Genomic DNA, 27,222 nt, shown 5'->3' with positions numbered 1-27,222 from the left:
ATAAACATAGCAATAACCTTCCTGATCAAATACCCTTCCCGATAACCTTGTACCGCCACACCAAAATTTGTATGTAGTGTTACTTTTGAAACAAATATAACAAACAAATCAAGGTAACTTAGCGCTACATATAAATTTTGGTGTGGCGGTAGTTACTAGTGTGAGAGAGGTTGAACATGGTTTGTTTGTTGTTGTTATCTAACTAGTAGCTAGTGAAAGCTAAATATATGTGTGTGGGTCACGTGGGTTAGGGCTTGTGTAGTAGCTCCAACACCCCCCCATGCTACGCAGGCCAGTTAACCCACGCAGCCAAAAGTACCCAAATCATTCAAATATGCAATAAAAATTAATTACAAAATGTAGAGTCTAGTTTCCTCATAAGGACTAGCTCCATACATGAAAAAACATAAAAAACATGCAAGAAAAAACGCTCAAATCCGTCCTTCCTGTATCTGTATTACCCCCCCAGTCATCCGAACACTGCAGGGTCTCACTTCTCATATTTTTGTCATTTTATTGTTATTGTTATCGTGGTTATCATATAGGCACACTCGGTGGCCTGGTTATCATGGGTTATCGTGGTTATCATATAGGCACACTCGGTGGCCTGGTTATCATGGGTTATCGTGGTTATCATATAGGCACACTCGGTGGCCTGGTTATCGTGGGTTATCATGGTTATCATATAGGCACACTCGGTGGCCTGGTTATCGTGGGTTATCGTGGTTATCATATAGGCACTCGGTGGCCTGGTTATCATGGGTTATCGTGGTTATCATATAGGCACTCGGTGGCCTGGTTATCGTGGGGTATCATCTTTATCCTGGGTTATCATATGGGCATTCAACAGCCCGGGTATCATGGTTATCGGTATCATGGTTATCGGTATCATGGTTATCGGTATCTCCATCATTTTGGCGTCGATATTGGCGGTTTCATTGCAGTCTGTCATATCTTCGCGTTCTGGAGGATTATCTTGGGCTTGATTATTGCGTCGTCTTCGCGCGGTTATTGGTGTTGGAAAGAATCCAGCTATCTGATTCTCTGGAGTCTCTTCGCGGTTGATCGATCTCGTATTGACAGGCATTTGGTATGGGGTATTTGAATGAAAAAAGCAGCTATTTGAAAAGCTTATTGTATGATTATTGCATGGTTATAACACTTTGTAGAAGTGCAAGGGCTTCATAACCTGTGAGAGAGGTTGAACATGGTTTGTTTGTTGTTGTTATCTAACTAGTAGCTAGTGAAAGCTAAATATATGTGTGTGGGTCACGTGGGTTAGGGCTTGTGTAGTAGCTCCAACAACTAGGTACAAGGTTGATGACGTAAGTCAAGACAAACACATGATAACTTAGCCGAGGATCTTTCCATGTCGGCTCCGGCGCGGTTGGCTGGTTGCAGCTGGCGGACGGAGCTATACCTAGGTAATCACCGTGCTGGGCAAGAGACAACCCAAACGCGGCTCTTTTACGCTCTTCTTTGCAGTTTCTGAGAGTCTGCAGGTCTACGTCTTTACTAACAGACTTGAGCCATGAGATAACTTAACCACCTGGCTGTAAATTGAATTGCGATCCTTCATATTCTTGAAGACCCGATCTCAGCCCAACCCCGATCTTTTTTCGAAATGATAGGCGCGACGAGACGCTGGTTTCGCCGCCATCGCAATGGTATAGCTATTGGAGTTGGCGTTGTTGGAGCGGGATATCTGGCCGGCCAATATGTTCTATCGAAGATCTCGGAGAGCAGGGAGCGCATGAGTAGTGAGCGGATTGCCCGAGAGAAGTACTTATCCCAGCGAGGACAACTCCAACCCTCCCAAAAGAATCTGGACATCTTTACAAATGCTTCTATATTTTACATGGTCTGACATTCCCTTTCATTCTGCCACTGCAGTCTGCGAAGGAGATTTGAACAAAACCAGACGGACTGCACTTTTACAGTGCTTGCCTTGCTCCCGACGGCGGCGGAGAATATTCTTGAAGCTCTACCCGTGGAGGAGTTGACAAAGGAGTTGCAACAGAAGAAGGCTGAACGGCTTGCAAAACTAAATGCTGGCGAGATTACGGGCTCAGATATTAGTAGCTTAGGTGCCCAGAGTGCGACGGAGGACGATGGGCGGAGCCTTTCGAGCTTACGGAGTGAGGGGTACGTGCATACCAGCCAGGTTGCGGATAGCTCTTCGGGACTGGAGACTCCTAAATCGAAGAGCAGGACACAGTTGTGGAATGATCTGAAGATAAATTGTGAGTTTGAACCCGTATAAAAGAAGAGAAATCAAGGCTCCGGTTGTCCCTTTATTTTTTCTAACGGATGAGGTAGCTTTGACGAGATCCTTTACTCTGATATACACACTTTCCCTCCTCACCCTCCTCACGCGCATCCAACTCAACCTCCTCGGCAGACGAAATTACCTCTCGAGCGTGGTATCGCTTGCCTCTCCTCCGCAGAATCAGTCAACAATCAATCTTGAGGACCACGACGATGAAGGTATTGGACATGCATTTGGCAATGACTTTGAAACCAACCGTCGTTATCTTACATTCAGCTGGTGGTTGCTACATCGCGGCTGGCGACAGCTGATGGAAAAGGTCAAGGAAGCTGTAGAGGAGGTGTTTGGACCAGTAAATCCACGAGTGGATATCACGCAAGAAAGGCTGTCCGAATTGACGCTCGCTGTGCGGAAGAAGGTTGAAGGTGCCACGGAAGAAGAGCGGAGGTAAGCCCACCCACTCCGTCCTGTCCACATTTTTTATACTTCTCTCTGGTTGGTAACATACTAATAAGGAACCCTATTCACAGATCGACGAAATGGCTATCATACCTTCTCCCCTCGCGGGACCAGGAAGATTACGTTCTCAAGGAATCTGGCGTCCTCTCTGCCTCAGAAACCTCATCTCTCCAAAATCCTTCCAGCCTCCGCCATCTCCTAGACGAGACCTCCGACCTCATCGACTCCCCGCAATTCACCCAAATCCTTACCCTCCTCAACAACGAAGCCTTCTCCGCATTAATCGATAACAAATGTGCCATCGAAGCCTTCAAAAGCACCACCCCTGCCCATCAGACCCCAACTGCCCAAGAAGGCCAACAACAAGAACCACAAAACTTCTCCTCATCCGTAACCCTCACCCAAACCACATACGACTCCACATCTACCCCCGTCTCCAAAGCCAAACTCGCAACCATCCTAGCGGTAATCGCCCGCCAAGCACACGTCATCGGAAACGGTACCGAGCCCCCCAACGACTACATCACAGCCATGGAACAAGGCGTACGCGAACTCGAAGCCTTCGCCGCAGTCGTATACAGCAGCAACTTCTTTGACGCGAAACTACCTATCCCCGGCTCGAACCCGGAGGGTGGGGCGTGCCCTGATGAACCGTCGTCGATGGCTACGACTCACATTACTAATGCCACCAATGACGATGCGCCGTCGTGGCGTAATTCGCCTGGTTTCGCTGCGACAGCTGAGGTGGGCGGGTTGGGTGAAGGCAAGGAGGAGGTGATGGAGGTAGGGGCCGAGGAGAGTATCGTTGACCTGGGAGCCCAGCCTTCAGGCGATCATGGTGCTACTACCCCGAGTTTTGAGAAGGTTTGGGGGAAAGCAGTTGAGGAGCAGCAGCAGCAGCAGCAACAGCAACAGCAGCAACAGCAGCAACAGCAGGAGGAGGAGTGTTCTTCGTGACATGCTATGTTATATTTATCCAGTATTATTATTATTATTATTATTATCTATTTCTACTTTATATTATTGGGTACAATTCTATCATTCTTTTTTCTACTACATATCTTGGATTTTCTTTCTTTCTTTCTTTCTTTCTTTTTTTTTTCGCGCTTTTAGCTTGATCATTCACAACCCCCGGATTAATAGTAAATCTATTAGATTTCGCCATGTGCTTTTATGCTTTTATTGTGTGTGCTGCATATGCACTTGTTTCTCATCCACTGCTCATACCCTATAGACAACCTTAAGGTATGTGTGTGTGTGATTTTGTTTTTTCTTGTACCTAGTGTGAACCGGGCTACGACTCTCCCTGCACTGAACGCACCCGAGCAAGGTCTAAAACCCCCTTCTAGGAGACTTGGCTTGCACAAGCTCAGAATAAATACTGTACATATTGGAACGACTAATCCTCGGAGTGTTGTCCCTCTTCTTCTTAAGCGTACAGAGTGCATTTTAACGTGAGAGGTTCACGTTCGGGATACCTGACTTTGGTGGAAATATACCGTGTGTATAGTGACTTTGTATCGGCGTATGGGGGTGGGGTGGTCTAGAGAGGGAAGTGAGAGTCGGAGGTGAGGATCACGATCCTTTTCTGGCCGGTTGGTTTGGTATTTCTCATACTTCTACTCCGTGTATATGCATCACGAGATTGTGTTAACATTATAAGTAATGCGATTCGCATGTCATTGCCAGGCATTTCTTCATGGACAATTGCAAAGAAGCTGAGTAGTTAGCACAGGAGCAATGGCAAATTCAGAATCAGCGCCATTTAGAGATGGGGCGGGAATGATCAGCATCGATATATCCGTAAATCCCTCGTTGCTTCTTCTTGGGGGGACTGAGTTGGCGCGTGATCATGTATGTCGGTAGGAATGCCCGAAACTAACCCCCGGACCCACTAGCGGGAAGACGCCCCGAGAGCCCGCCTGAGCCTGATATATGGGGGGGGGTACTTAACTAACGTTATAGGCGGTGGTTAGAGGGGGGAGCTCCGTAAGGCAGGCATTTGCATTCTTGGCTGCGGAGGCCACCCACCCACACCACACCACATGCAAGTATTATTAATAATTATACTCGCGTACTCCGTACTCTTAACTACTCTGAATGGCCACTAGGGGGGGAGTTTTAGTTTAGCTCACAGATATTTTTTAAGCGCGGGATTCTGTCTGGTCCTTTCATTATGCCAACCCAGAAAATGGCATCATTCTGTAACTAGCTCCGAGCTAGCTAACTAACTAACCAACCCGCCACCGAACGAGAACGATAAGCTCACTCAAAGCAAGCATGCCCGCTGAGCTGTGGTGGGTGGTGAGAAAGCTCGACATGGAGTTGTTGTTGACGTCGTCTTCCAATCTCCTACTCCCCCCTTCCTCTGCTGCCAGCAGAGCTCCTTAAAAAGGGAGGCTGGAAAGAAGAGTTCTATTTATTCTCTCTCCTCTTCCTATATTCATATTTCTTCAGTCATTTGTTTTCTGTCTGAAGCTGCCTAGGGTTCATTCGAACCAGGTTCTTTGCGGGCACTCATGGCATCTTCAGCTGGAAACATGACGGTGATGGCCTCCCCAACACCTACGACCAGAGCAACCCCTCAGGGAGGAATTTTTGATCATTCTAATCCGTCGAAATATGATCCCAAGAACCCCATTACCCTCTTCATTATTCAAGTGAGTCGCCAATAATACGTTTATTTACTATCTAGGATTCTATGCTTCTTGGAGGATGCTGTGCTAATAATACTACCCCGATCCACCAAGGCCGGCCTTATCATTCTCATATGCCGTGCCCTTCACTACCCTCTGTCAAAAATTCGCCAGCCCCGAGTCATATCTGAGGTCGTTGGCGGCATCATATTAGGCCCATCTGTCATGGGTAGAATACCTGGATTCCGCGATGCCATTTTCCCCGAAGAATCAATTCCAAACCTCAATCTGGTTGCCAACCTCGGCCTGGTGCTCTATCTGTTTATGATCGGAGTCGAAACCAATATGCGCTCTATGTTGAGCAATTGGAGGGTTGCTGTAAGCGTGTCTGCCGCTGGTATGATCCTACCATTCGGACTCGGTTGTGCAATTGCCTATGGTTTGTACAACGAATTCAGAGGAGACCCGGCTCTGGCTCCAATTAATTTTGGAACCTACATGCTTTTCATAGGTATCGCGATGGCTATTACTGTAAGTTTATTCCCTTTCCAAATGCTGCTTAGGTTCGTTCGCAGGTGTAACCCTCTTTTCTTCTTAGGCTTTTCCTGTCCTTTGTCGTATTTTGACGGAGCTTGAACTCCTAAACACGACAGTAGGCGAGATCGTGCTTTCTGCCGGAGTCGGCAATGACGTTGTTGGCTGGATCCTTCTTGCTCTCTGCGTTGCCCTCGTCAACGCAAGCACTGGATTGACTGCCTTATGGGTCTTGCTGACCTGTGTTGCATTCGTCCTATTCTTGACTTTCGCTGTGCGGCCGGTGTTCATCTGGTACCTGAAACGCACTGGCAGTTTACATAATGGCCCTGATCAGTCTGTCGTCGCGTTGACTTTACTTCTCGCCCTGGGTGCTGCATTCTTTACTCAAGTTATAGGTGTGCACGCAATTTTTGGTGGGTTCTTAGTTGGACTCATCTGTCCTCATGAAGGAGGGTTCGCCATCAAAACCACAGAAAAGATCGAGGATTTGATAGGAGCCGTTTTCCTCCCGCTATACTTCGCGCTTTCAGGGCTGAACACAAATATTGGTCTACTTGACACGGCAATGACATGGGGTTACGTGATCGCCGTTATAGTCATCGCGTTTGCAGCAAAAGTTGCTGGAGGGATGTTTGCATCTCGACTGAATGGGCTGGTTTGGAGGGAAAGTGCTGCCATCGGTGTGCTAATGAGCTGTAAGGGGTTGGTTGAACTTATTGTCCTGGTAAGCAAGCTTCGCGCCACAGTCATCACTCTGTTTACTCAAAAGTCGTTGGCTTACGAACTGTATAGAATATCGGTCTCCAAGCCAGGATTCTCAGCGGCAGAACTTTTACGATTTTTGTTGTCATGGCACTTGCTACTACATTTGCTACGACACCACTTACTCTCTACCTTTATCCGGAATCGTATCGGGATAGAATGGAGAGGTGGAGGCGTGGAGAAGTCGATTGGGACGGAAATGAAATCTCATCGGAAAGTGATCCATCCAACAGTTCAGATATCGCGCAACGGAAAGCACGAGGTTCATCAACCCAGAAGTTCCTCGTTTATTTGCGACTCGACAACTTGGCAGGGCTTTTTACCTTTGTCTCTCTCTTGGGTCTCGGGGATGGTTCAAAAACTCCTAGTAGTAAGGTCCACCATCGCCATGAAGACAAGAAAATCGATTTGTTCTCCAAGAAAGAACGCCCTGTGGAAGTTCATGGCCTTCGTTTAATTGAACTTACCGACCGTGATTCTAGCGTAATGAAGGTATCAGAAGCCCGTGATTATAGCTTCAGCGACCCAATTTTGAATACATTTAGAACCTTTAGCCAGCTGAACACACTTACTGTGTCCGGTGCTGTCGTCATTTCTCCTGAGCACGCGTATGCCGAGACGATTGTCAACAAGGCCCGTGATCTCTCATCGGACTTTATTCTACTCCCTTGGAGCGAAACCGGAGGCATGAGCGAGCACCAGATTCTCCTTTTCGACGATAAAACAGAGAAATTCTCGACTGGCCCTCACACTGCATTTGTGTCTAATATTCTAAAGAATGCTAAATGCCCTGTCGGAGTTTTCGTTAACAAAGGCTTCGGCGGACCACAGTTAACCAGGCCACAGCCAGGACATTTGAGCCGTTCCGTCAGCGGCACTAGTGTCTACAAATCGGCTGATATTACATTGTCTCCAGCACTGAACCAAGGACACCATATCTTCTTTCCTTACTTTGGAGGTGCTGATGATAAAGTGGCCCTCCGCCTCGTCCTCCAGCTCGCCAAAAACACGACCGTAACTGCCACAATTATGCATGTTGATACGACTGACGAGGTTAGCCCCGCATCTTCTACCCAAGAAGATGCCAATGTGCCACCAACGCCAAGCTCTCAGGATAAGGATGCCGACAATTCCTTCTTTAACGCTCTCCGTGACTCTGTACCTGAAGCACTCAGTTCCCGTGTAATTTTCCAAAATCTCAAAACAACACCAACAACTATTGTCACCGCCGTCTTAGATGCCGCACAAGCCGATGTTGGAAAATCGAAGGAAAATACCGGCGACCTTGTCATCGTTGGACGTACCAACGTGGCTACTAGCACGCTCACATCCGCAGGACTGTCCTCCTCAGGGGAGATGGGCTCGGAAGCAAAGCGGGCGCTTGGTGCGCTTGGGGAAGCCTTGGCCGCTACTTCGAATGCGGTTCAAGCGAGTGTGCTTGTGGTGCAGGCTGGTCCGAACGTATAAGTAAATGTATGCCTTGTCGTTTCTGATGGTGGTCTTATATGCACGGAGCCAACATCTTGATATGCTTATGACCTTTCTTTGGGTTACTCGGATTTCATGGACGTGTTATGCCGTACATTTTGAAGCGATTTGTGTTGAATTCTTTTTGGGTCATTATTAATGTGATATACGGTGATGGTGGATTTTTCCTGCGATATTTTGGCTGGATATGAATTTGAGTTTCTGATAGAGGGATGTTTTCTATTTCGCCCGTTCGACATCTTAAGAGTTTACTATCATTCCATGCACTAGCCTTGTTCTCATGCTGGACGTACGTTACCAGCTCAACAGCCCCTGCTACCTTCATGACAACCGGATATATGTATCGCCAGGAAAGGAAATCCCAAAGACGATGTACTGGACATAGTATCAAAACAATTTAGCTCCTTTTTCATCACCTCGCCCGTCAACATCCTAGGTGGTTTTGAGCAGTGGCATGCCATTAATCTATGAATTCCGTCTCCTAGATCCTTTCTACATAACAATGACTAGTATCTCATCTCTTTGGTGCCCTAGTTTTGTTCTCCCTTTTCGGGAGAATGCCATGAGCAAATTATGTCGGATTGTTGATTGTTGGATCCTGTACACGCAAGGTTTTCTAACCCAAGCGTTTTTTCGGGGGGCTAGAACAACACCCCTTAACCCCTCAAAGTTATGGCGGATATTTGGCTTTGAGAGGGAGGCAACAACGTGGTATACTCACGAACGAACATCTTACCGGCGAGGATTTGGAGGATCTCTACAGATGTATGGATGTCCATGTATGTACATCTACGTATATCAGCAAGCGCGCTCATCGGAATTTTAGAGCGTATTTGACGCATGATTGAAATGTGCTTCTTTCTTCTATTTTTCATATCTGGGGAAACACCAAAGCCTCCGAACAACTAGTTAACTAGTGTTTAGCGCAATATTTCTGATTGAGCGAGATTTCCCAGATAAAGTGACATTGGTTTCTTTCTTTCTAGGGCGCGGTTGCATGGAATATATTGGTTGCCTTGTGTATATTATACATATCATCATCCAACTGCCAAATCCACAAAAAACCAAATCACTAGTGTGACTGAAAAAAAGAAAAAAAAAAAAAAAAAAAAAAAAAAAAAAAAAAAAAAAGGACCGCAATTTACAACTGATATCTATACGAGGGACTCAAATCACCTAGATGAGGATCGATAGCTGCTTGATCGGGAACTCCTGCAGTATCAACTGCAGCCAGCTTGTCGCGGCTACGGTTACGGTGTAGCAGGAGGAAGAAATAAGCGATACAGCTGACAGAGGAGAGACAGATGAATGATACACTGATTGTGTGCCCATTTCTGAACTCGGGCCTATCCTTCTCGAGGAACGCGAAGGTTGCGATGATTCCACCGACTGTTATTTCAGGGTTATTAGTATTCTTGTCCTACCCAAAAAAAAAAAAAAAGAAAAAAAAAAAAGAAAAGAAAAGAAAAGAAAAGAGAGAGAAGTGAAGAAAAATTCAAAGTGCACGCTGTGAAGCGCTTAACGCATAACAGGCAGGGGGGAAGAAGAAGAAGAAGGTTGCCAACTCACTATTTCCAAATCCAATCTGCCATGCGATGCCGATAGACCTGCGCTTATGACCGCCAAGGTTCATAGCGTACCAGCAAATGATGATTGGCATGGCGCTGAATACGCCACAAGTAACCAAGAACAGGGCACCATATTGGACCGAGCGATTTTCTTTGCCGTGCACATTAAGGAGAATGGCGAAGCCCGCAATCGCGATGCAAGTTGGGATGACGGTGAAGACGAAGCGGTTGCGCAGACGGTCAGATAGGTATGCGACAGCGAGGGAGAAGCAGAAGGCGGCGGCCCAGGGAGGGATAGAGTAGAGTTGGGTTTGAATGGCTGTGAGGGGAGATGTTAGAGGGCATGTATTGCACGAAGATTTTGGTCGATCCTTCGTGTGAGGGCAATGGGTGGAGTTACTTACGGGAATAGCCGTACGTCTTTATAATGGTCGGAGCGAAGTAGGCGTATCCTATATGCAAGAGATTGGTTAGGGTAACTATGTAGAAGGATTGAGTAGGGGGTGGAGAAGAGAGCGTTATTTACCATATGCAGGGACAATCAGGCCTAAGTACATAAACCCGCCAACGAAAATCTTAACTATGGGTGCATTAGTCTTAAGGTTTTGTCAGGAGGTTTCCCTTCTCTGGTCCGATGAATACTTACGGTCTTTGAAGACATCAAGAACGTCCTTCACACCCACCGACATCTCGTGTCCTGCAGCGCCAACATCCTTGGCAAGTTTAGCCCGAATGAAAGACCGTTCTTCTTCATTCAGCCATTTCACGTCTTCGGGGAAGTCAGGGATCACGAAGAAAAACGCAAAGGAGACGAGGCATGTCAACAGCCCTTCCAAGATGAAAATCCATCGCCATCCAAGATAACCGCGCGTACCGTGCATCTTTCCGATGGCGCTTGCGAGCATGCCTCCAAAGGCACCGGCGAGAGTAGTGGAACTGAAGAAGAAGCTGAACCGTTTCTGTGCTTCAGTGCGCTGATACCACATTCCAAGGAGGTAGAAGCCTGTTGATATATTAGTATCGTTATGCTCTATGAGGGTCTCCGGAAACGAAAGTGGGTGGCCATCTTCAACTGGAACTCAAATGACATACATCCTGGAAACATGCCAGTTTCGAAGACACCAAGTAGGAAGCGCGTTACTAGGAGGGCTGCATAGTTCTGTACCAAGCCCTGGCAAAGAGTGGTGAGTCCGAAGCCAAACATGCATCCCGAAACTATAATGTAGGGAATTAGTCAATTATGAGACTCATCCTTTCAGATGTGTATGAAATTTTGATCGTGCATAGGAACTTACGCCATAGGTGAGGCTTCAGTTTCTTTAGTAGAACATTTGATGGAATCTAAAGCCATACCACAATTAGCTTGATTTCGTAGAAAAGAATAACGGGCTAACCCATTTTCCACAGCAGCGAATGTAGTATTTGATCCATACCTCAAGTAGAATGTAGGGTAAGAAAAAAATAGTCAGAGCGGCATTATATCTGTTGCCTGACTTAATACCAAGTTCCTCCTTCAGCCCAAAGATGACAGCATTGCTGATGTTGACACTGTATGCCACCAAGCCGCCGTTAGCTTGCTCTCCTCCCCCCCAATGATAGAACGTTTATACGCCATCATCCAAGATTTGTAGCTCGCCTGTTGGGCTTACCGGTCCAAGAATGCAAGCAGATAGAGTACACATAGCACGGGGAGCAGGTGCAAGTCGATTTTGGTCATCAACCTTCTCTCCGTGGTGTTTACGAGGGTGGCATCGAGGTCCAAGTCCTGGACGACAACGCAAGAACTTCCGGACTCCGCATCTCCTATACACCAGAATTAACATCATCGAAATGGAATAACAGACGCCTGGAACGTACCTTTCCGCTCCTGATCTACCTCCATTTCCATGTGCCTTTAGCTGTCGATCCGGTCCAGATGCAGGAATCCGACGGGAAGAATGTGAGGGGGTGTATTTCACCGCGCCTTAGCTAGGTGAAGTGGGTTGTCCCTGGGCATAGAAACGAAGAAGCGATAAGAGACAAACCAACGAACATGAAGAAAAAGGAGAGGGAGAAAATCGAAGCTGGAAAGAATGGGGGAAGTAGAACTTTATTAAGTTCAACAATCCAAGCTTTGAGAGCCGAAAAACATACCACCTATGCCGCTAAAGAAGCTTGTGCCACGGATGGCGAGCAAGACGCAAAGCTGATTCGGCGGAAGGAGGCCGAGGGAAGTTTTGTGTACCCCATGAGGAGAACCTTGTACAGGCCGAGTTTGTGGGATGAGTGAGGACTCCTACCTTGTACCCTGGTTCAACCTTCTCACCTTCTCACGGGCTTGTGTTGTGATACAACCAAAGTATCCTCGCTCCGACGCAAGCTGAAACTTTTGCCTTGTTTGGTAGCCCATTGTTTTTGTTCTGCGGCAGAGCAACGAATTTTACCTAAATTTTATATTAAGGATACGTCTATATAGTCATCCCTTTCCCCGAAACCCTTGCCTACAGCAACTCATATTACTGGCGGTCGGCTCTATCTGGTCCAGGCCAATGAATCTAACCCCCATATCCGCCTTCCCCAGACCGACATATGACAAACTAAGTAGCCACCGCTTCGCCCAGGTAGGCTGGGCGTCCTAGGCGGGTGGTAGAAGATTGGTAATATTTTCTCCTTCGGTGCCGCATCCAGAAACGAAGCGAGATCCCCACCACAGATATGCGGGGATTGCCGGGACGGGGAAGATCAACTTTCGTTGATATTTTCCACATCACATGGCTGGAAAAATGAGGTACAATAAGTAGTACAGTACATACATTAAAGACGTCATGAATCTAGAAAGAGCGGCGTTTTAGATTTCGCGCAACCCAGCCGCCAAACACCCAGAACCTTGGGACATATTATTTTCCCTTTTGCTGGCCCTTCCTTCGCCGACCAGGCAGGAAGGCGGGTACTTCTAGGTCCCTGCCGACAACATCAGCCGGTGGAATCCTGGCCCCTGGCCTGACCTGAGAAGAAAAACGTGTACGAGAAAATGTGGAGAATTTTCCTGTCCAGGATGTAACTGGGGGAGGAAAACTGTGGGGTTATGATCCTTCCAACTTCTGAGAGGGCCAACACATTGTAATTAATAATTATTAATAAAGACTACAAAATAATGGGTTTGGATACGCCTTCATCACACTGAACGTCGAGTATTACGGAGGCGTAAACAAGGTTTTATGCTTAAAATTATCCCTGTACACACGCCAAGATTTAAACGATCCAGCTGCGGCTAATCAACGCCACAAAAAGCGTCTCCCGATGTTAGGATCGGGATTAGAGCGACTTCAACTGCCGTACAATCGGTATGATTGTGTTATCAACATATAGCAAAATAAAGCACACTCGTCGGGACTCCTATACCCAATTAAACAGTAATACCGATAATTGGGGCGATACCAAGATGAAGAAAAGAAATAATGAGGCGGAAAACAAATGGGCGTACAAGGAAAAGGGGTGGATGAGAAGAGACAGGAAGATCTAGCTATCTGAATTTCATAGAAGGGAAAAATCTGGGGCCGGCAAAGCCGTGGGCAACTACACTTTGAATGTCGATATTACCTCCGCTAAATGGACTCCACAGCTTGATGAGAATGAATTTTCCGGATCTGTGTTTCAAGGTTATTAACATCAAATGCGGCGGGATGGCAAGTGACGGGCATAAGGACTGGGCAGGAAAGTTTTACTTACACAGATGGGTCAAACTTGATGCTAACCATACTCTTCTCCTTCTCAATAAAGAAACGTGCATGCGGTTTCATGACTTCCGGATCAGAAGCGGCTGGCTTGCTCCCACTAGTCAAGGTGTCTCTGTTCCGGAGTGTTGATGAAGGTTCAATTAGACTAGGGACTAGCCGCCGTCTACCCCTGCTATTAAGCGTGCCGGTTGCATCTACATCACTAATAGCCTGCCTCATTCGACGTCGAAATCGACGTTGTTCTCGAATTAGCGAGCCACTGATCCACCCAGAAGTCTCATCGCTATCAACGTCTAAATCAGGACAACGCATTTCAGATTCGATTTGTTCCATGAGCATTCTGTCAATGTCGGTTGACGAAGGGATCTCTTCAGGATATTCGTCATTGATATCATCATCGGACTTATCATCAAAATGGGTTGTAATACGGAAATCAGAGGAGGAGCTGCGATAAACAATAGGTCCAGAATCGAAGGACGGCGGAGGCGTGGGCTCATTCTCAGAGTCGGACCAGTTTCCTGGCCCTCCTAATGTGGTCCTTTCCAGAGATCGTAACGGTGATCTTGTTGAAGAAAGATATCGATGGGAAAAATTACCCCTCAGATGTCGTCGCCGACGAGGTCGGAGGGGTGATGGGGAGTAAACGATTTGATACTGGGCGGTGCGCTCCAGGAGTTCATCCAACGTCATGGAGACAAAAATCATCCCTTCTTGGATACTACAATAGATGTGTATTCTAGTAAATATTTTGCAGTCAGTTTTGCTAGATTGGGTAATAATCACTTACGGAGCATCAAACCCCGATTTGGGAGCCTTAATGACAATCTTCCTTAAACAAAATGGGGTCTCCCCTTGATGGCGAAGAATCAAGTTGCAGCGGTCGCTTCTCGTGCAGTATACCGAGGAGTCATTGAGCAGAACATTTTCTGGAGATGAATTTTCCCCATTCGCTTCGTACGTTCCTCCGTCACAGCTGACAATCTCCATCTCCAAAGCACCGGGAACAACTTCACCGTAGTGCCCGTATCTAAACCCACGGATTCCCTCCCGCTCATCATTGGAGTCTAGTTTACGTCGTTTAGGTCTCCATCGATCGCCATGGCCTTCAGTGGGACAGTCCCTGGCAGCCATGGTTGAAAGTCTAGCTGGCGAAATAGTGTTGTCAAAACTAGACCCTATAGAGAGTTCTGGCCCCGAAATACGCGCCGCGGCTCGTCTAAGGTTATCTAGTTCGCCGTGGTACGAGTTTCCCCGGCTATCGGCATCCGTCGCGCCCATTAGCATGCTTAGGCGATCTACTATATCAATCCGTGGACGTCGTTGCCCGGTTATAGGGGAGCGTCGGTCTGGCTCTATAGCACTCTGAAGTGCAATTCGTTCTTCCGTGTCCTCGGTATCAACCTCTGAACGACGATCAACCCTGTCATCTAAGACTTGTAATTCACGCCGAAGAACGTTATAGGTGTATTCGCGGACGGGATCGCTCCAGCGGGACATTCGAGCATCAAGTAGGCCTTGCAAATGCTGGAGTCGTGTGTTTAGACGCATGCGATACTGTGTTCGATCAGCGGGGGTTTCCGGCCGATTATTGCCATCAGAGGCAGTGGGAAAATCGAAGTTGCCGGACTATACAATGAATTAATAGTTCGATCAAAGGATATTTGAGTAAGAATCGTTTTAAGTTTTCGTGATATCAATAGAAACTAAACTGTAAGTGTTTGCGGCGGGTCATCGTAGCGCACATACCATTGTGAGTGAAGTCGTCCGGTGAGAACACGGATCACTGTTCTAACTGAAAATCGAACGCGGAATAGCGCGTTTTGGGGTGAACGAGAGGCGCTGTGATAGTTAATGAAAGATCAGGGCGTAAATTCGCTGGTAACGAAACATGCGGCGGGTGAGCCCAAAATCCCGATTAGATAAGAGGCCCAGGATCACGCATACTGTGTCTTCAGGATGTGTATGACGATAAAACCTGCTTCAAAGTCACAGCAGGTTTGTCAGACTCTGATGGGATGGTGAGCGCTGACAGAGGAAACTTGGTGTTGTTGATGGAAGAAGGTCAGATCGGCCTCAAGCCGCGAGCCGATTAGGCAGGTATAGGCGTCTTTGGCGCACAGGCCAAGCGGGCGGCTGAGGTAAGCGCCTTAGCCCTGCCCCGTGCCGCCGCCCGCAAGAGGTCCACGTGACCGGCCTCAACATTGACGGGTTTGGCATCTTGAGAGATTTCAACAAACAGCCATAACACAGCTTCAAGCTTGCGGGCCAATGCGTTTGCTGGTGGTTTCCATTGCTGGCGCGACAGAAAAAAAAATTCGACTGGAACAAAGCCCCAGCTTTTTACACTGAACATTGAGATCTTTGATTTGCTCCTTGCTCGTTCTTCAGTGAATAACATAGGCTCCATCAATTTCTTATAGTTATACGGAGTAGTTGTGCTGCAATATCTACATTTGAAATTATTTCCTTGCCAGTATGGCGTCAAATAATACGAATAACCAGATAACAGCTGGTGAGTTTTCTAACTTGTTCCTGGAACCGGGGCAGAGTTGCTAACGACTTAATCAAGATGAAATTGCTCTCTATGACCGCCAAATTCGGCTCTGGGGCGTCAAGGCACAGGAAAAGTGCGTTACATCCCCGTAGCTTAAATATAAGCCTGTTCTTTCTGACTTGGGATATTGGAACAGGCTCCGAACTTCGAAAATCCTTCTGGTAACCATCAAGTCACTTGGGGCGGAAATCGCCAAAAACCTTGTACTGGCCGGTATTGGATCTCTCACGATCGTGGATAACGCTATCGTCAAAGAGGAAGATATAGGGGTTCAGTTCTTTCTATCAGATGAACATATCAACCAAAATGTTGCTCCTTTCAATTCCTAATGAATTTAAAACAGAGCTAATACATGTGCGTAGCGAGCAGAAGCGGCTGCCCCTCAAATTATACAGATGAACCCAAGGGTAGATGTGGTTGTTGAAACAATCGATATCAGATCAAAACCACCGGCATTCTTTGCGTCGTACGATGTGACCATTGCAGCAGATCTCGACTACGGCACTATCTGCTTCATAAACAATGCCTGTCGGGTCGCCAACTGTCGTTTCTATGCGGCAGGAGTCCACGGCTTTTACGGCTACATCTTCTCAGATCTCATCACCCATGACTTCGTGATCGAACGAGAAAAATCAAATGTCGCCGCCGCAGCTATCGAGACACCGACGAGGACCGTCCTAGATGTTAAAACCAAGAAAGAAAACGACAAGATGATTGAAATGATAACAAAGCGCGAAGTCTACTGCCCACTCATGCTTTCAAACACCTCTCCTCTACCTCAAGAATTTACCAAAGTCCGCCGCAAGCGCTTGCAGGTAACACCACTTCTCACCTGCCTACGAGCGCTCTGGGAATTTCAACGAGAAAACAACGGGAGATTGCCAGCAAAGGATGATTTGGAGACATTTATTCGCCTCACCAATGATCGCCATTTAGAACTACGCCTGGACATATCCACACTCACAGCGGAATTCATACGAAGCTTCCTTGACAATCTAGGAAGTGAATTGAGTCCTGTGTCCGCATTCTTGGGTGGCTCGCTTGCTCAAGACGTCATCAATGTGTTAGGTGCGAGGGAACAACCATTGCAAAATCTGCTATTGTTTGATGGCGAACGGAGCGTTGCTCCCATTTACTCCCTTCATCCGATTTTCCCCGAGGATTGAATCAGCAGCGTCACCCTATGAACGCACCAGCCCCCCGCCGTTTTGACAACAGCTGAAAAGAATAGGCCTATTGATGGAGCCAAATTCTATCCCGCATTTCGTTTGGTTGGGCTAAAGTCAGGTTGCTCCCTTACACTTTTAGCAATCTTGCGAAAGTCCATCCATTGTTTTTTTTTTTTTTTTTTTTTTTTAAATGTCCACTTCTCGCGAGTGTCAAACGAAGAGGGCATTCTATGCATCTACCATATTGAAACTCACGATGGATCTGTCTCTCATCCCAAATAGAAATGGGACAGATCTTGGTGCGGACGGTACAATGCGGCTCGAAACATACTTCTTTTGCACAAATCGCGCCGCCGATCAGATAACTTATGTTTTTACTATCTTTTCCTCCCGTTTTCCACATGGAACCATCCCTTGGCGTTTAGACTTTCAGTGGAAAATATTATCTGATTGCTTATCGCTTCGGGAGGCGAATCTGTTTGTAAACTCTCTGAAGAGATCTAGCTGAATGGGGTAAAATCGAAAGGGAAGCGGGTAAGCAGCTTGCGAAGAAGATAGAAGCCAAAGCTATATATAATAGAATACGGGTGGGGATATGCTCGTTGTGTTGGCATTCTCCATCCTTCTTAGAAGATAATTGAGAGATCCAAAACCCATAGTAGGGGGTTCAACAATGTACAAGATGTCTGCTTCAACAAAGAAGAAAATATAATTTTTAATATATATGGAGAAATCCTCACCCTCATATTCCCTTTCTAGGCTATGTCTAATGGTTATTTACATAGAAATACGATTCAAAAGCTAGAAATAAAAAATAAGACAAAACTCGACGAGGGCAAAGAAGTAGAGAACAATCAAACTCATTTGCTGAAAAACATGTCCTACAAAGGCAAAGGAAGTACGGAAAGTTATGTACAGAAGAAGCAGCTGATTAACAAGGAAAGACAAAAAAAAAGGACGAAGTGCATGCTTGGATGAGAAGATCAGTAATTAAGTGGGCACTGTTCACCACTCTCATTTGGCTAGTAACAATATTTCCAAGACTTATATCGTTGCTGCAGCGATAGACAAAGCCCAGTATATTGCAAGGTTGGTTACCTATTCCACCTTGAGCTTCCATCTCTCAGCTATCTAAATGAAGAAACTTACATATATACAAAACACAGACTAGGCGTAGGCTCGGAGAATAATAAAACGATATGCATATATTGGCGGGGAAACCAAGCTACATAAAGCCGACATTGCAAAACGCACATGGACGTCATGATGTTTTAAGTCATGTTCGTTTTGTCGGGAAGGGAAAGAAGCTCATTTTGATAACGGCTAAAATCACATATTTCCTTAATTAGGGCGCCCGTTCTAGGTTTTTGGCCCCATTATCGAGCGGCGTGCTGATGGGACTATCATCGTCCTGGTCTTTATCAGCCCCGCCTATCAGGCCTTCTAGCTCAAATTCCTCTGCATCGTGAATATGTTGAATTTGAGATTGGCGACGAATATGGCCGTTCGGGCCCATGCGGCCATTACCGTGAGGGGTAGAGGTAGGAGGATGGCCACGTAGCCGGCGAGAACGGGACGACGGCCTACTGCCGTTGTATTTTGCAGTCTCAGGCCACGCGTGGACCGCATACACGTGAATGAGGACGTTGACGACTAACAGGCTAGATGAGTAAAATATACAAATTTGAGGCTAAACGGGTCGTTTTGACGAGTGTTGACTTACATAGGAATAGGATGAATGCGATGCTGTAGAAAACAAGGACATAGGCAACGTGAGATATACCCGCATTTGATATAAGCTCCATTTGCTCCTCCGTGGCGCCCATAAAAAGGAAGCCAGAGGCATATAGAAGCTACACTGTGTTAGCTTCCCGCGAGTGAAGTGCAGTGCCTCGTCAAGAACTTACGAATGGAGTGATATATTGAAAGCTGTTGGGATCAGTTCCATCAAGGCTCAGGGTGCTCCGGTCTTTCAAGACAAAGGCAATTTCTATGATTCTTGCTGCCCCTGCACCCATCAACGTATAGCCGAAGAATGCGTGAACCATGGTGCTAAGCATCAGATGTTGCTGATGGGAAGACATGGAATATCCTGTAAGCAGAATAACTACGCCCGGGATCAAATTTCTTTTGGGTTGGCCATTTCTCTTTCTGCTCAACCAGATACCAAGCAACCCGGCACACCACCAAACAATGCCCATGCTTGTGTGTTCGATATCGTTGTGAGCCCAGGGCTGTCCCCAGCGGTGTTCCGTAAAGGTGTTTATGCATCCCCAAACCGCAATAACCACGGAATCGAAGAACTCTTGGCTCCGGCCAGTTCGGCGAAGCCAGTATTGCCCGACAAGGAGAAGGATTGTGAGAAGTATTCCGTACGCGATAAACGCACTGCCCATGATAAAATGCGCAAGACATTGTCCAAGGTGGTCTTTACGGCAGAATCCTAGAGCCGTTATCCCGCCGAATATCATTTGCACCCAGCTCACCACAGGCATCACCTTGCCCACCACGCCATGAGTTCCAACAACATACTGCCGTATTCTGCCATGAATGCCTCGCGATAAGTGAAGTTTGAGATAGATTCCCAGGACAACTTGCGCAACAAGCATGATCATTAACACATTCGCGAACGAGGCGTGGATATTTTTGGAAAACTGCCGTCCCTTGTGTAAATGGCCCATAAAGTACGCCAGAATCGCTATGATACTGCCAACGATCTGTACAGGAACATGCCAGCGTGACCGGGTGATCTAAGAAAGACGAGATGATGTTAGATCCAATATCGCAGTGTTTGGGAACTGACAACACTCACCCCAAGTACCATCCCAGTGGGAAATATCAGTCCGAACGCAACGGTCATTAGGATGATATGTATCCATAATATCGAATCCTGAGGGAAAAGTATGAGTTAGAAGGAAAATTCTACATCTAGGTACAAACAATTGGGCACTGCCAACGCACGAGCGGATCCCCTGAAATGACCTGGCCTTCCGGGAGTTGGGAATGGTCTCCATGGGCAAGTGTATGTCTCGCGAAGTGCCAGAGCAGAACTGGCACAGAAACCATCAACTTCAACATTGTCGGTAAGAAATGTGACCCAACAAAGTCTAGCTTAACGGAAGCAAAACAATCATAAATGAAAATCCAATATCTTGAAAGAATAAGGTCGATGTATCTTATCACGAACACCGATTAGGGATATTTAAGTGTCCGCAGGTGAGGTGGGTCATTCCACTCCCGATACAGCCACGGAAAGAAATGAAGGTGTGGAACTTCGAGGCCTCATTGCGGTGTGACCCCGGGTGATTAAGTGCAAATTGAACCGGGACCAGGCATCGTAGAGTTGTCGACGTTTTATCGTTGGAAGTTGTGAATACTTCTTGTTTCTTTGCACGGAAACGCGGCTCGAAGTTCCGTCATTCCATCAGATCAGGTCAGGGCCTTTAGCCAGGGAACGCACACGTGATTCTAGCGCCTTCCAAAGTTTCCTGAGAATATCAGAATATCAGCTCTGGAACTCTGGAACCTCCATCCCATAATCCTCAGCGGTTTTACCACTGCATCCGCATCCAGGATCTTTCATCATTGATCTAGGCTTCACAAAATGTGAAAACAATTGGTAGTTTCTGAATCGGTTCACTACACTTTCGTTGGTGAAGGGAAATCACGACCAAATCGTGTTATAATTTTCATTTCCATGTATGTACTGCTATATAAGCTATCATGAACAGAGGCCGTTTTTGTCCAAGTGCTTGTTTGTTGCAGAACCTCCGAAATCGCATCTCACATTAGCAGATGAGAGTGTCCGCATTTGAACTCTTCACTCCTATAAAAAATCATTTTGCCTTCCCGCGACTTTGCTTGCTACCTCCAATTCCTAGAGATGTTATGAGTACCGTGATCTACATTGCACCCCTTTGCTGTCCCTCTCTCCTAGTTGGGCTATCGGGATTGTTCAAGGAATTTTATATTGATAAGTTTGAAATCCCAGAGCAAAGTACGAAATATCTTCGAACAAAACGGAGGAACCTAACCTGATTATTTAATTGAGCCGACCAAAACAAATAATGGCTCATCCCCTGGATCACATTCCAGTGGCAAACACAGAGCAAGCAACCTCAAGCCCACGGCCAACAGCATCACCAGCGAGCTCCTTATCTAGACCGGAGCCTGATCCATCTCTCCTGGGGAGTCCCACTCCCAGTCGGTACAGTGACAAGCATGAAAAAATGATTGTTAGCAACCCCCCAACTACTATTAACGCATGCTATATAAATCCCATATCGGCACATTTCTAATACTGCTCCTCAGAAATCACTCACCTCCAAAATTTCTACCCTCCACTCCGAAATCTCAAAGACTGAAGCTCTCCTCTCCGAAGCTCAGGTCAAACTAAAGTGTGTAATCTAGCTATCAGCTCTACCGACCCCAGCTATCCAATGTGACAATCCCGATTCACTAACCCACAGCAGTCCCCCGAATACCCAAGGCACGGGTACAGATAAGGACGCCGCCGCCATTGTCCAGCGACATATCCGTCTGTTACATGAGTACAATGAGATCAAGGATATTGGGCAGGGGCTGATGGGCCTGATTGCGGAAGCGAGAGGAGTTAGATATGTGGAAGTGCAACGGGATTTTGGAGTTGAGGCCGGGGATTGAGCGGCGCGGAGGACCCGGGGCTGAGGGAAGGTGATTCCGATACGGAGTTTTCGGGCGTTTATGTTGATATATATCGTTGTTTTCGTTAATGTAAGGGGTGTTAAGAACCACTGTGCTAAAAAGATATGGGTGGGTGGGTAATCGGGTGTTGGTAGACAAGGAGTTATAACTATGTTTTATCTTGTGAATGAAGGTCTTCGAGTGGGGGGAGATCTTGGGGAAATACAAGGGGTTAACTTCTTAGAGAATGCATCAAGATCTATCCTCTCTTCAAACAAACAGAAAATAAAAATAAAAAAAATAAAACAATGTAGAGAAGGCTGTCTAATATTAAAACCAGTTAGTTAAAACTTCTCGTGATCACTGAAAGAATCAAATCCAACCTCGCTCGCTGCTCGCAGCGAACATAATCCAAAACACAGTAGAGAAGAAAGGCAAATAATATTTATCGAGAGGAAAATAATAAACCGTAGCATAAAAAAGTCACAATCTCCACAACGCTATCAAGACAGGGAAAAACCACTATAATTATCCAGTCCTGTTCTCATAAATAAAACAACGTATATATGTATAATACCTACCACATATCGCCATATCATCGTCAACTCTCATTCTTAAAATATCTCATTCCCAATAAATGCGAAAAAAAAAAAAAGAAAAAAGAAAAAAAGAAAATAATAATGAACAAAAACTTCTTAGCATCATGAACAAAATATTCACTTTTACTCATCCCCCGACCAACGTAATACACTCATCAACTGCAGCCTCCAATTCCCCAATTCTATTCTTAAGTCCCCGATTCTCCTCCTTAAGTACAGAGACTACCCCCCACGCATCTGACGCAGTGGCTCCATGGCAGTTGGAGCATCGGGAAGTAGAAAATGGGCTTGAACTCATAAACGAAGCTCCAAGGTTAGCTGACGATATACCCCTGAGCACTCTGTCGTAAGCGGAGGGTTTTGTTGCCGGGGCTGTGGGTTTGGATTGCACTGTCGATTGCTGTGGTTGTGGCTGTGGCCGTGGTGGTGCCAGTTGGTCCTCTGAAAGCGATGGGAGGGGTGTAATAGAGAAGCCGATATCTGGCGACGACGCGCCGGAGGCCCTTGTCGCTAATGTCGAGGGGGAGCCTAGATTTTCATACTTTCGAGAGAATATACTTTCGGTAGTGCTCTCATCGCCGGATTCGAAGCCTGAGTCACTGTAGAAGGTGCCACAGCTGGAGCGTTTGCTGTGGCGTTTTGTAGACATGGTCTCAGGGCCGTCTCTGCTTCCGTCCTTGGCAGCGCAGCTGCACCTGCGATGGTGGCTGTGATCCTGATAATGGGCTGGTTCGGGTTCTCTGACAAGGACAATACTTCGTTTCCGCGCCTCTTCTTCTTCATTTTCTTGGCGCTTCTGGCGCTCGAGTTTAAGTTCCTCTGCCATGGCTTTCATGGCTTTGTCCTGTTCGTCCACCTTCTCTGCCATCCCGTTCAGTTGATTTTTGATATTTAGCAGGCGTGATTGCGTCTCTTCCAGCTCTTCCCCCAGTGATGATTTTTCTGCTAGTGCTTCATGGAGTGCAAACGTCCGTAATTTATATGCAGCTTGGAGCTGACCAATAACACGCTCCGCGTTGTATTGGAGACTCTTGAGGGCTTCGGGTGCTGGAAGATCCGTCGAGCCAGAAGGGAAAAGTACTGAGCTCACATCGAGGTTTAGAAATTCGTCGTCTGCAGGTTCAGGCAGTTGGCCTCGAGTCGAGTCTTGGGATTGAGGTCTGGGCCCGAAAAAAGAAAACCGAGCTGAGGAGCTCACTTGTTTTAGTGGGGAAGGCATGCTCACCCTTTTCGTGAAATTTCTTTGAGCTCGCGGCGGGAGTGATTCTGTCATTTCCATTGCTGTATTGGGCCGGTCCGTGTTGTTGGTTGTGGCTTCCTCGGCGTACGAGCGTACCAGGCCGAAGCGAATCGGTGCGGATTCCCCTTGGAAGAGACCCGTAAATAGCGTCGCTGGGCGACTTGATTTAGGCGACGTAATCTTTTGCTCGGTATTTGGCTCTAGATTAACCTCATCTAGGCGATTTAGGTGCGCGTTACCGTTGGTATGAGGCCTGGTACCTGGGAGAGAAAAAGTTTCGGTTTTCGCTCGGCGGTGCGCAGCTGTGTTTGCTTCTATTTTCGGGTGCGTTGTGGTATTGAGGGATGGCCTAAATGTGGAAATTGTGGGAGGAGCATCTATTGAACTCCTACTATCTCCATATGTTGAGTCAAAGGGTAGTTCACAATGTGGGAGTTGGCTCGGGGAGCGGTTGTGGAAATATGTCAGGTTGCGGATTGTTGTAGAAGCTTGGGATAATTTCGATTCAGAGCTGAGCATTGGGTAAAGGGGCGGGAACGAGGAATGATAATATGATTCCAGCGACCTTTGAAAACCGAGACTAGTTGTTTGTTTATTTGCCAACCTGCAATCACCACGTATTGGGCCGTAAGCCTTCAACTCAATTGGCCGGTGCTTCAGGCTTAACAAGTAGTTACAGTACAACTAGCTGGTGGTGAAATCCAGAACCTTCTCGCGAGGCAGGTTGAGGTCTCCAAGGGCGGGATAGGCGACGACCTGGAAAACGTGCTCACCTATCGTGAGGATAGAAAATTGCCTGAGTGTCCTTGAGGGTGTCGGTGAGTAGTTAGTTAGATCACGCTGCCAAGGTACGCGAGAAGCGATAGTGGCTATTCAGATCTTCGCAGATACCGCTTGCACGACGCAACGGGGGAGTCAAATTCAACTGCGATTAATGTTTGAGGTTGAAATAAATAATATGAGAAGAAGTAAAATGAAGGAACAATGTCTTTGTTCTTTTAACCCCTCATGGTCTGACTGTTTCCCCTCTCATCTAATTCGCCGCGTTGGCGATTAATCGAGAGGCTGGGGTGAATACCGCTCCAACCAAGACAGGGAAAGCGGATATTCCATCCGTCATACAGTTGAATGAAGGACCGCCTCTCCCACGTTCTCAAGATTCGAAACCCGGGTTTTGATGATCGTTCAAACTGAGCTGCCAGCCTTCGCTGTTTCAGCTTGATGCTAGTTACTCAATCCGTAGTACGTTTGAGTCTGGGCCGTATAGAAACGCCGAGCTCGTTGCTTGCATCTGGTGCAAACCATGGCTTTCCTATATCTGTTCTACCCTAATCTGGACTGGGTGGAGGATTGAAAATAAATAACTAACTTATAAATAGTCAGTTAGTTATGCTCCATAGACATATAAAGTACCCAATCTGTGACGAGGAAGTCGGATGCCCCAAATCAGGAAATTAAGCCCTAAGCCCTAACTCTAGCAACTCCGTCGCGGACTTCCTTGCCTTTGTAGCTCTGCGTTAGCAAGGTCCGGCAGCGACGACGACAACGACGACGTCCATCGTCATTGACAGCAGCTACTTTCACCGCAAGAAGCCACAATGGCTCCCGCGGCTTCATTGGACAATCTATCAAATCCTCTTGTGACTGCTGCCCAACTGGCGACCTCATCCTCCTCACTTGACGGTGTTACCATAGATTTGGAGACATCCGTTCGGTATGCAGGTGTTCGACTTACCCAGGCGGCTGGAATCCTTTTACAGCTTCCGCAGGATGTGATCGCTAAAGCTATTGTGGTTTTCACAAGATTTTGGGTTGGCCCTGAAGGAGGCAGCCTTGCTGTTTATTCTGCAAAGGTTGGATGCTCTTTGTGTACTCGTCCTGTGGAATAAACAATACAAATATTTCCCCCCCAGGAGCTGAAAGAATGAACTAAAGCTAACCATTTTTGCGCATCGTCTACCTAGGATATATCTGCCGCATCGCTCTATCTGATGGCGAAACTTTCCTTTACACCAATTTCTCCACGCTCAATTATCAATGTTTTCGCGTTCCTTCTCTCCCCAGAAGCTTCTCCGTTGGATTTTACCAACCCACATCCGCCCTCGGGAAAGCCGATCCCGGAAGCATACTACGTATCAGAAGGGAGCTACCAGGCAGAGCGGCTAGCTTTAATGAAGATGGAAGCTACCGTTCTGCGCACTCTGGCCTTCAACACGCACGTCACCCTGCCCCATACCATTGCCCTTACATATCTACAAACACTTGGAGCATCCTCAGCGGCAGTGTCAAAAAGAGTTTTTGAACATTTAAATGCAGCGTTGCTCTCTCCACAACTGTTATATTTGACGCACCAGCCAAATGCATTAGCAGTGTCAGCAATATATCTGGCAGCTAGAGAGGAGGGCGTGAAACTAGTGGATGACGAGTGGTGGGAAGTTTTCGACGTGGATAGGGAGGAGTTAGGTTTTCTGGTTGTTGGGATGAGAAGCATGGAGAATTTTGCGACCGCTGAGAAAGAGAAATGGAAAGGCCGTCGGGTACCGTTGACTGTTGACCAGTTGGAGGCGGAGCAGGAGACGCGGAAGATGCTGGAAGAAGGGGAATGAGCAGGATTCTCTTTTCCATCCGGAGTGAAAAATTTAACATACCCACTTTTTTTCGACAGATTGAACGCTCTTGGCTTGCGCGCATAGTCTCTTCTATGGTGATTGAAGTGACGATAGCCCTCTTCCACTATCGCAAGCGATGACCTGCGCTGATGGTCTAGTGGCATCAGTATTCTACTGGAATTTCACAGATTCACAATCCCTACTGGATTAGATGAAATACTGCTACGAGCTTAAAACCACCCGCAGCCCACATTAGGCTTATCGCGACGCTCCAGTTCAGAAAGCTGAGAGCTTAAATCTCCTTGTTTCTTCTGGGCTGGAGAGCCTAAAATTCCTTGTTTCTTTCCTGGTGCGACGCTGTAACCACCGATGTTTATGCGAATACTCAACTCAATGGCGGCCAACCATTTTAGAAGGGGAAGGACGCTGCTGGAGGGCCTATGTTGGGCATTTACATGCTTCTGCACTGCCAGATTTGCCGTTGACGGTAGCTGGCAAAGGCGAAACACTTTCGTCTCTCCAAGCATAGTAACTTCACAGAAGCTCCTCTGTGCATAGAAGTGCTCCGGCTCAGAATATGTTTCAAATTATGGCTTTGTGTAAATACGAATGGTCACGGGGTCACTAGGTGTCGCATTCACGTCTCCTGAGCTTCTATTTTTATCATAGGGCTGAATTTTCTGGTGATAACTGCCGCCTGATTCCTCATGCAGCTTCCGTCAACATTTGAGGTTGCATGTGCAATCTACGCATAGTATTTCGGGGAACGCGTCCACAGGTAGGGTATCTGATTGCTCCTGGAATGGAAATACCATCCTCCGCTGACGCGCTTACTCATCCCTCTTTGACGCCTGCTCTGCGTGCACGTGATTCCATCACTCCGTCATATTGGAAGCTTGCAGACAATCAACACAACTGCAACCTAGAAGAGGTACATCCCGCTATCGATCTTGC

At 46.9% G+C, this 27,222-nt stretch overlaps 10 protein-coding genes across 10 annotated transcripts; 5 read left to right on the top strand and 5 right to left on the bottom strand.

The window, feature by feature from the left end:
• The first annotated feature begins 157 nt into the window (after positions 1 to 157).
• Positions 158 to 4,539, top strand: BDCG_16509 (uncharacterized protein). Its single transcript, XM_045425734.1, has 5 exons — positions 158 to 1,097; positions 1,632 to 1,782; positions 1,894 to 2,243; positions 2,320 to 2,716; positions 2,800 to 4,539. The coding sequence occupies exons 1-5, from the start codon at positions 416 to 418 to the stop codon at positions 3,683 to 3,685; spliced, it is 2,466 nt and encodes an 821-aa protein (XP_045279934.1). The 5' UTR covers positions 158 to 415; the 3' UTR covers positions 3,686 to 4,539.
• A 260-nt stretch (positions 4,540 to 4,799) lies between these two features.
• Positions 4,800 to 9,258, top strand: BDCG_02164 (K+ homeostasis protein Kha1). Its single transcript, XM_045417718.1, has 5 exons — positions 4,800 to 5,388; positions 5,479 to 5,895; positions 5,963 to 6,625; positions 6,694 to 8,660; positions 8,763 to 9,258. The coding sequence occupies exons 1-4, from the start codon at positions 5,248 to 5,250 to the stop codon at positions 8,128 to 8,130; spliced, it is 2,658 nt and encodes an 885-aa protein (XP_045274453.1). The 5' UTR covers positions 4,800 to 5,247; the 3' UTR covers positions 8,131 to 8,660; positions 8,763 to 9,258.
• Positions 8,835 to 12,476, bottom strand: BDCG_02163 (MFS transporter). The gene is made up of 10 exons (XM_045417717.1): positions 11,577 to 12,476; positions 11,369 to 11,522; positions 11,153 to 11,267; positions 11,015 to 11,060; positions 10,812 to 10,934; positions 10,366 to 10,722; positions 10,246 to 10,299; positions 10,124 to 10,171; positions 9,721 to 10,038; positions 8,835 to 9,540 (listed from the first exon to the last, which is right to left on the bottom strand). Exons 1-10 carry the CDS (start codon positions 11,605 to 11,607, stop codon positions 9,293 to 9,295), a joined length of 1,494 nt encoding a protein of 497 aa, XP_045274452.1. The 5' UTR covers positions 11,608 to 12,476; the 3' UTR covers positions 8,835 to 9,292.
• Positions 12,477 to 12,498: 22 nt separating this feature from the next.
• On the bottom strand, positions 12,499 to 15,485 carry BDCG_02162 (uncharacterized protein). The gene is made up of 4 exons (XM_045417716.1): positions 15,182 to 15,485; positions 14,223 to 15,061; positions 13,428 to 14,153; positions 12,499 to 13,345 (listed from the first exon to the last, which is right to left on the bottom strand). The coding sequence occupies exons 1-4, from the start codon at positions 15,182 to 15,184 to the stop codon at positions 13,222 to 13,224; spliced, it is 1,692 nt and encodes a 563-aa protein (XP_045274451.1). The 5' UTR covers positions 15,185 to 15,485; the 3' UTR covers positions 12,499 to 13,221.
• BDCG_02161 (ubiquitin-like 1-activating enzyme E1 A) lies at positions 15,446 to 17,902 on the top strand. The gene is made up of 4 exons (XM_045417715.1): positions 15,446 to 15,947; positions 16,005 to 16,062; positions 16,126 to 16,297; positions 16,352 to 17,902. Exons 1-4 carry the CDS (start codon positions 15,911 to 15,913, stop codon positions 17,153 to 17,155), a joined length of 1,071 nt encoding a protein of 356 aa, XP_045274450.1. The 5' UTR covers positions 15,446 to 15,910; the 3' UTR covers positions 17,156 to 17,902.
• On the bottom strand, positions 17,838 to 20,569 carry BDCG_02160 (uncharacterized protein). The gene is made up of 5 exons (XM_045417714.1): positions 20,120 to 20,569; positions 19,971 to 20,048; positions 19,066 to 19,908; positions 18,882 to 19,011; positions 17,838 to 18,811 (listed from the first exon to the last, which is right to left on the bottom strand). Exons 1-5 carry the CDS (start codon positions 20,234 to 20,236, stop codon positions 18,504 to 18,506), a joined length of 1,476 nt encoding a protein of 491 aa, XP_045274449.1. The 5' UTR covers positions 20,237 to 20,569; the 3' UTR covers positions 17,838 to 18,503.
• Positions 20,541 to 22,250, top strand: BDCG_02159 (DNA repair protein Swi5/Sae3). The gene is made up of 4 exons (XM_045417713.1): positions 20,541 to 20,857; positions 21,150 to 21,393; positions 21,470 to 21,555; positions 21,631 to 22,250. The coding sequence occupies exons 2-4, from the start codon at positions 21,226 to 21,228 to the stop codon at positions 21,818 to 21,820; spliced, it is 444 nt and encodes a 147-aa protein (XP_045274448.1). The 5' UTR covers positions 20,541 to 20,857; positions 21,150 to 21,225; the 3' UTR covers positions 21,821 to 22,250.
• BDCG_02158 (uncharacterized protein) lies at positions 20,971 to 25,068 on the bottom strand. Its single transcript, XM_045417712.1, has 2 exons — positions 21,622 to 25,068; positions 20,971 to 21,550 (listed from the first exon to the last, which is right to left on the bottom strand). The coding sequence occupies exon 1, from the start codon at positions 24,176 to 24,178 to the stop codon at positions 22,547 to 22,549; it is 1,632 nt and encodes a 543-aa protein (XP_045274447.1). The 5' UTR covers positions 24,179 to 25,068; the 3' UTR covers positions 20,971 to 21,550; positions 21,622 to 22,546.
• A 189-nt stretch (positions 25,069 to 25,257) lies between these two features.
• On the top strand, positions 25,258 to 26,265 carry BDCG_02157 (cyclin domain-containing protein; the record flags this gene model as incomplete). Its single annotated transcript, XM_045417711.1, has 2 exons — positions 25,258 to 25,512; positions 25,624 to 26,265. The coding sequence occupies 2 exons, from the start codon at positions 25,258 to 25,260 to the stop codon at positions 26,263 to 26,265; spliced, it is 897 nt and encodes a 298-aa protein (XP_045274446.1).
• A 120-nt stretch (positions 26,266 to 26,385) lies between these two features.
• On the bottom strand, positions 26,386 to 26,999 carry BDCG_02156 (uncharacterized protein). Its single transcript, XM_045417710.1, has one exon. The coding sequence runs from the start codon at positions 26,793 to 26,795 to the stop codon at positions 26,499 to 26,501; it is 297 nt and encodes a 98-aa protein (XP_045274445.1). The 5' UTR covers positions 26,796 to 26,999; the 3' UTR covers positions 26,386 to 26,498.
• Positions 27,000 to 27,222: the final 223 nt, after the last annotated feature.

This window comes from Blastomyces dermatitidis (genome assembly GCF_000003525.1).
Source record: "Blastomyces dermatitidis ER-3 genomic scaffold supercont1.2, whole genome shotgun sequence".
Classification (NCBI taxonomy): Eukaryota; Fungi; Ascomycota; class Eurotiomycetes; order Onygenales; family Ajellomycetaceae; genus Blastomyces; species Blastomyces dermatitidis.
This window is presented reverse-complemented; position numbering and strand designations above follow the sequence as displayed.